The sequence below is a fragment of the Phoenix dactylifera genome, chromosome 11, assembly GCF_051530095.1.
Source record: "Phoenix dactylifera cultivar Ajwa chromosome 11, Ajwa_hap1_PhDact_Kaust_v1.1, whole genome shotgun sequence".
NCBI lineage: Eukaryota > Viridiplantae > Streptophyta > Magnoliopsida > Arecales > Arecaceae > Phoenix > Phoenix dactylifera.
This window is the reverse complement of record NC_143200.1, coordinates 4372824-4381274: the sequence shown is the minus strand read 5'-3', so window position 1 is coordinate 4381274 and position 8451 is coordinate 4372824. Positions and strand designations below refer to the sequence as shown.

General features: G+C 38.0%; 1 protein-coding gene across 1 annotated transcript; it reads left to right on the top strand.

Annotated features, from left to right (window-relative positions):
• Positions 1–6207: 6207 nt before the first annotated feature.
• LOC103707877 (uncharacterized) lies at positions 6208–7442 on the top strand. The gene has a single exon (XM_008792569.3). It carries the CDS (start codon positions 6312–6314, stop codon positions 7356–7358), a length of 1047 nt encoding a protein of 348 aa, XP_008790791.3. The 5' UTR covers positions 6208–6311; the 3' UTR covers positions 7359–7442.
• Positions 7443–8451: the final 1009 nt, after the last annotated feature.

Sequence of the window (8451 nt, the reverse complement as noted above, 5' to 3'; positions counted from 1 at the left end):
TAGGGCATACTTAATAAGTTCTTATGCTTTTTAGGAGTATGCAAGTTAAGCCACATCTTGTAATACATGTAGTTTGATTGAATTACAAAGTATTATGTACTGTCTAATGAAATTTTTGGGTGACTAGTTGATGCCTTGTAACAAAGTGTTTGTATTTCTGACAAATAAAATATAATTATATGACTACAATCAACATGGATTAGGTCCTTGAAAATCTTGGGATAACAATCATTCCAAAGAGCAAAGTGATGGATCATGGCATACTTAGAGAGCTAATAAGCCACAGAGTTTGAGGAGGAAGCATACAAATCTGGCATGAGCAAAGGAGGGAGATGGATGGCAAATCAGTAGTAGTGAGGTCAGAGGGGATGAGTGGAGCCATGCATCAATACAAAAAGAGGTGAATATCTTTTGGGCACAATCTATAACACCTATGGAGGAGGGTAAGACTAGCAAGAAAAAGTCGGAGAGAAACTTGTAATCCCAATCCAACAATGAAGAGAGGCAGATGAAGTTACATTGGATGAATGATGCAATAGCAATGAGGTGGGGAGTAAAAACAAAGGATGTCGTATGACGGCGAAGGCTATAGAGATGGTCATAACAAATATATATATACAACTATAATACAACATAACATTATAATTTTGATATGTTAATGTAGTATAACATTATTTTAATAATGCGATAGTAATAATTATTTTTGTGATTATTATCAACATCAATTGATTATTAGAATAAAATACATTACTAGTATAATGTATAGTTTTATATTTTAGATTATATGTTTTTATATTATTGGTTAGAATTGATGTTGTAATAACACATTAATAATATATTATATTATATAGTATATTATTATACTTTGATATGGTAATATGTACTAAAATATATAATGATATTATAGTATATGAAATTACTAAAATGTGTAATATTATTATAGAATAATATATAATATTATAATTTCACATTAATTATCATATCATAGATATTGCTATATATAATATAATATAACAATACAATAATAATGCACTCTTAATTACTCTAACTATTACCATAATAATGATTCTTACATTATATATTAATAAATTTTACAATATAATAGCATATAGTATATGGAATATTAATATGTAATATATAATATTAAAGAAATTAAGATCAATAGTTAGCTATCTAGTGGTCAAATATAATGAAAAACAAACAATCCATTGCTTTCATGGAGCAGCTTATCAAATCATTTGCAACATTATATAATGAAACAACTTCAAATATATGTGCATTTATTAATTACAAACAACCAGCCAAAAATACAAATGTAACATTTCGACTTGTCATTAGTCATGTTACAAGTGAGTGAAATCGCAAGCAATCAAACAAACGCTAAATTGGATCGGAAAAAACTAAGTTAAGTCATATCATCAAATATATATTGACCCATTTTAGACCTAGTTAGTAGTGGCAGAGACAAGAGGAGAATACAATTGCCGACTCCACATGCTCAATGATGCATCCTTTGCATCATATAGAGTAGTGCATGCAAAAAAAAACAAACAGAACTTTGCCCAATGAAAAAAAATGTCATCTATATTTCTTTGAATTGCCAGGCTAAAAAGTTACCCTGCATGATGGAAAGCCATAAGCCTCTCAACTCCACAGGCATCTCACCTCCATCATAATATCCACATTTATCTAAAATCCTCATTGCTATCAATTGGAATTTAAAAGAAGAGGAGGAAGGGGAACAAGAAGAGAAGAGGAAGAAATCTGTCGGAGGAAAGAGTAAAAAAAAAAGAAGAATAACAGTTTTTCCCTTAACACTCCTTATAATTGTTCGTATTCTCAAAATTTTATTGTTATAATTTGCTATTTGTGCTTTTTGGTGTATATTGTCATATGCCAAATGATCCAAAGACGACATGCTTAATTTTAACAAAGGGCATGATTGAATGAACATGTATAAATCTTTTTAATAGCTAGGCATGATAGACAATATTATCCGTAATTATAAATACCAAAAAGTATGCATTTGTTATATGCATATAAGATTAGACTTTATGTCTTATTGTCAATTAATATAGTCTATGATTTCACTTTCTAAGTGTTTGTTTCAATTAAGTTGTTATTTCATCTAAATTTTTAAATATTCTCTTTAAAAAGATTGCATCTTACATAATCCAAGTTCAAAGGAAAAAAAACATGTTCAAAGAAGCACTTACCAATAACAACGCTAATTTCGCAACCCCTCGGGCTAATTCTCATGGCTCCTTCACTTTTACTTAATACAAAGGTGGAATTAGATACTTGATTGAGTAGGAAAAAAATTGATCAAGGTCTAATCCCTTTTTAAACGAATCAACTTTCAAGTCCAAATTTCAATCAAATCAGAGCTTACTCGGTCGGGATTGGGTTGGATCATGGGTCGATCGAACATAATTACAGCACCAACAAAAGTTAAATCTTGGATTATAAAACAGAGGTCTTAGGGGAGTATGCGACAACGGCAGATCTAGCTCCAATGCACCCACACTTCCCTCACTTCGTTTATTAGTTCTCTTAGCTCCCCCAATTTCGGTTATTTATGTTGCGGTCCCCCCATTGACTACAGCGTAATGAAAAGTCCCTCTTAACCGAAGGATATATTTCTCATCTATAGAATATTTTATTTGTAACTTGCGGTCCTACGTAGGGGTGGCAAAATATGATCCAACCCGCCAATTCGACCCGTGTTCGACCCGCCATAAACAGATTTGGGTTTGGCCTAAACAGATTCGGGTCGTAAACATGTCGATCCGTTTAACCTGTTTATTAATTGGGTCGGATACGGGTTTTAGATGTCTGACCCGTTTAACCCGTTTAACTGTTGGCAGGTTAAACAGGTCTAAACAGGTTAAACGGGTTAAACAGGTTAAACGGTCTAAACAGGTTAAACGGGTCTAAACAGGTCGGATTGGGCAGGTTAAACAGGTTGGGTTGGGCAGGTTAAACAGGTCCAAACAGGTTAAACGGGTCAGGTTGGGCAAACAGGTTAAACAGGTCGGGTCGGATTGGGTAAACAGGTTACCTGTTTATTAAACAGGTTAAACGGGTCGGGTCGGGTTACCTGTTTAATAAACAGGTCAGGTTCAGGTTGTAATTTCTGACCTGTTTAATAAACAGGTCAGGTTCAGGTTTATGATTTTCTGACCCGACCTGTATGTGACCTGACCCGTTTATGATCCGACCCGATCCGATTGCCACCCCTAGTCCTACGACCGTATCTTTAAAGTGAAAATGCCAAGAATACCCCCATCGAGCACCTCATCCAGGCGATTTTTTTTTTCTATCGAGCGTCCCATCAAAGTAATTCATTTTTTTTCACTCAGTGCAGAAAAGCCAAACAAAAAAAATTATTTGGTACTTGGTGGTAGACAATTCCAAAGAATCATCATGCGGCGTTCAGGTTTTTTCTTATCTCTTGGAAACCCCACCCCATGGCCACTTTAAGGTGAATTTCGACGGAAGCTTGCCCTCTGGGGACGGAAGTGTGGGAGTGGCATTTGTGATCAAAGACCACTGCTCCAGGTTGCTTGCTATGGGGGGATGTCATTCCTTCGAGGATTCAGTGTTTGGGATGGAGCTCGGGGCTGCATGGGAGGGGCTTTTATATGCGAGATATGTACTTGATGCCGGCTGTATCATATTGGAAGGAGACTCAGTCGTGTTGATTGAGTACTTACGGGAGGAGGGGCAGGGGGAGGTTGAGCACCCGGTCCTAGGAGACATATGATGTATGTTGCGGGAGTGCCGTGTTGCCCAGGTCAGGCACGTCTTTCGGAAGGCGAACCAAACTGCGAATTAGGTCACCTCATTTGTTGCTCATCATTCTAGAGATTTTCTATAGATCCAGCAGTCCTCTGTTCCTTCTAGTTTATATAGTCTTATTAATAGTGATGCAGCTGGCTATGCTCATGCGAGAGCAGTGTGAGCAGCCGATGTACCAAAAAAAAAAAAGAATCATCATGTGCATCATAGTTGATTCTTTTAGATGATTGTGTAGCAAGCTCCATCAAGGGAGCAGAAAATAGGAGTAGAACTAAAAGGATGCATCAAATGTTGATAAAAAGTAATACATGGATCCAGAAGATTCATTTTTTTCTCGTCAAGCATCCCATCCAAGTAATTCATATTTTTTACTCAATGCAGAAAAACGAAAAAAAAAGTTACTTGGTGCTTGATGGTAGACAATTCCACAGAATCACCGTGTGCATCATGGTTGATTTCTTTAAATGACTCTGCAGCAAACTCCATCAAGAGAGCAAAACTAAGAGGACACATCAAATATTGATAAAAAGTAAAACATGGAATAGCAAAGTTAGCAGGTATATATTGAACCCTGTTTTTCTTTTTAAAAGGTACACATACATGATCCTAGCCTAGCCATGCTTGCTACAAACAATGAGCCAAAGAGCTTACTAAACACTAATTGAAATTAAAGATTATAAATGTAATTGCAAATACTTAATTGCACTTTATTTGCATAAATACCTCACTCTCCATGACATAAATTACTCATGCCCAACTCGATGAAATTGTAACAAGATTAAGCAAAGCAAACTTCACAAATCAAAAAAAATTCCATTCAAAATATTGTCTTTATCTATCTACAAGATAAGAACATTATTTGTCTTTATCTGTCAATTACCCCACCCTACATAAAAGAAATAAGCTTATTCTTTCCTATTTTTAGATGGTGATGATATTAACTGGCTTAGTTGTAGCTCTTTCCTCATGATACTTTATCAGAGATATTAACAATCTGATCCCTCCCCTTGGGCATCACACTTCATCACATTCTTTACCATCATGATGCATGCGCACACTCAATATTGCACAGTACAAACTTAAGATAATGTTTATGTACTCACCTAATATAGAATAGTATACACTTATAATAGTATGGTACATACTTAATATAGAAGGGTAGAAACTTAATATACCAAAGTATATACTTAATATTACACAGTACACAGTTAACATAGCACGACATACAATTAATATACAATTGTACATAGTTAATACAGTTAAAATCTCAACGATACTCCTATATATATCAATTCCCGTCCTTAATTCAAAATCATTATTAGGGGCCATCGGTTCCCGTCCTCCGCCACTGCGGTGCAATCCCACTCCACTAAATCACCCACTCGACTCCCAACCTCTATCATCCCTCTCCCGCCTCCCTCCATCCTCTCCTTCACAGACATGGCCATGCACCAACCTCTCCAAGGTCCACGTACCAATCCCATGCCATGATCAAGATCAGCCTCATCCATTCTTGGGCTGCCGCCACTCGGCCACTGGTATCATAGTAAACAATTAATATCCTCTAGTACACAGTTACTAGATAGGTGTGCACACTTAATATACCATAGTATAGTTAATATAACATAGTACATAGTTAATATCCTCCGATACATAGTTACTAGATGCGTGTGCACACTTAATCTACCACAGTACATAGTTAATATAACATAGTACTTAGTTAATATCCTTTGTATACAGTTATTAGATACATATACACACTTAATGTACCATATTACATAGTTAATATACCACAGTACAGATATTAAATATATATAGTATGTAGTTAATATACTAGTACACATTTAATATAGCGCAGTACGCACTTATACGCTACTATAGTATGCAGCTAGTTGGTATATGTACACAATTAATATACCATAGTACATAATTAACATACCCCAATATATATTTAATATACCATGGTTCATACTTAATATACCATAGTACACAATTAATATATGTTTTGGCCATAGAGGAAGAACCATCGCTAAAGATATACACCGTCAAGTATAACAAAATACAATACACATTGCCCGTTCTAGAATGGCTAAATTCTGTGTGAGAAGCCTATTCTTGATATCGATAACAATGGTGTCCCCCTGCCCGATGATGACCATGGGGCTAGGCGTTCTTCCATTGATGGTGATTGCCAGCTTCTAAAAGCAACCAGGGGACTTTAAAATCATGCTATACCTCCTATTTTTTATAGGGGGTATTGGCTTGAACAGAGCCAAAGGTGGTAAAGATGATGAAGAGAAACAGGTGCTGCAGAGTAGCTACTAACACAACACATCTGGACGACACCTCCATCTCAGGCCAAAAAAAAGATTTCCCTCCGGCTCCAGAGCATCGATCAAAGGGGTTTTAAAACTATGTCGTAATCTGAAAATGGGCTTGGCTTTTATAATTAGATTGGATATGGAGGGTATTTTCGTCGTCCTGGGATCCTGAGTTAAAAATATAAATTTATGTGGACCGGATGTTATAAAACAGGTACGGGGGCGTTAAACATTATGTCACGGTCGAAGGATGGACCCGCTGTTAATTTCCTCCATTTTTTCCCCTGTTCATCTAACCTGATCCCAACCTCAACATCCATGGCCGAGAACCCAAGAAGGAGCAGCAGCGACTCCTCCTCCTCCTCCTCCTCGGAGTTCGAGTTCTGGATGGTTGGCAAAGAGCCGTCCATCCCCCAGCCTCGCCTTCTCACCGCCGACGAACTCTTCGTCGACGGCGTCCTCCTCCCTCTCCACCTCCTCTCTTTCTCCCACCCCAACCCCAACTCCACCACCCAACTCCCATCCGAACCCGAGCCCCAGACATCACCACCTCCCCCAGACTCCTCTACTTCCACCTCCTCCTCCAAGAGATGGAAAGATATCTTGAAGGCGGAGGAGAGAAAGTTGGCGGAGAGGATGAGGAATAAGGGGAGAAGAGACAGTAGTGCCGGTAACGCCGCGGAACTCAACATCAACATCTGGCCCTTCTCGAGGAGCCGCTCCGCCGGGAACGCCGGCAATGGCACCGGGAACAGGATCAAGGTTATGGGGGCCCGGCGCAAGGCCTGTAGCGCGCCTTGCTCCCGGAGCAACTCCCATGGAGAGTCCTCGAAGCCGGCTGCCACCGCCACGGCCGCCAACACCACCACCCCGTCCTCCTCCTCGAGGGGGAGGTGGCCTCCCAACCCGGGCCGGGTCCGATTCAATGGTGGCATCCAGCTTGGCGGGACCAGCCCGATCTGGCAGCTTAGGAGGAACTGCAGGCCCCCGGAACCGGAGAAGAAGACCCACGGAAGCGATGGCGGCGATGCGAAGAAAGGAGGTGGTGGTGGTGGAGTTAGAATGCTGAGTTTTAACATGAACACATGCATCAGGGATCGGAATCAGGTGATCAGTTGCAGTGGGGAGGGTAAGGATGGGGTGGACGCCGGCGACCGGAGCGCTCGAAGCGTTCGCGTTGGAAGCCATGCTGGTCTGTTTAAGCTTAGCGCCATTTTCTCCAAGAAGGTGCTTTGATGTAAATATAATTGTATATTATGGCTGGATCTTGTAAAGTCTTATGCCCTTTGTATCTGATGTCTGTCTCTGAAATTCATCTTCTATCTTTGATTCAAGTAGTTTGAATTTAGAACCATCCTTACAAGTATTTGAGCGTTCATGGAAGCAATTCTTGAACGAATGCTATGAAATACTGGCCATGGTCATGATTCATGGATTCATAGGGTAATTGATGGCGAGATATATATATATATATTTTTTTGTAACGGTGTTGGGAGGAAAATAACACAATAAGCAGGAAAAAAAAAAGAAAAAGAATAAAAAAATATAATATTTACATAATTCATGAGCAAAGACGGCATAAAAATTTTATCTTAGAAAACTGGAGATTACAAATGGCAAAGTTTTCTTTCAAATTCTAGCTCCCGGTACATCCGATGTTTAGAATACATAATTACTTTCATCTTTTAAAGTTACAAAAAATATATATAATAAAGTAAGTTAATTTGTACAATAATAAAGTAAGCCAATTCGGACTAACTTTGTTTTTGCCTGCTGCGCTGCACCTGCTTCAGAAAAAAAAGATTTTTTTTTTTGCGCTTATTTAGAACTTATAAACTCAAGACATATTCAACAGAAATGAATCATATATATATATATATATATATATATATATATATATATATATATATATATATATATATATATATATATATATATATATATATAATGAGCTTAGCCAGAATCTGGATGAGGGTGTGATTCCAATCTATATCACTGATATCCAGTGGCCATTTTACCAACTCAGCCAATCAGCACCCTTAGACAGCCTCTACATGCATCACGCCAAGTACGAAATATTTAAATAAAGTAATTATATGTTAATTCTGTCTGGTTCATTGACTCTTCTAGTCAGTAAGTACTAATAACACATCATTAAGAGATTATAAAATTAGGACTTTTCAATGGCCCTTAAAGTTGGCAAACAACAGTAAAAAAAAACAAAAAAGGTTCTTTTCATTGATGGATCGTCCCATTCGTTGCCCCACCGGTTCGAAGCCTATCGCCAATCTGTTGCGCGTAGAGTACAAAAGCGACCGTTGTCGAAGAT

What these genes read in the sequence shown, in the direction of transcription:
- LOC103707877 (XM_008792569.3), top strand. Translation starts at nt 6,312, where the DNA reads ATGTGGACCGGATGTTATAAAACAGGTACGGGGGCGTTAAACATTATG.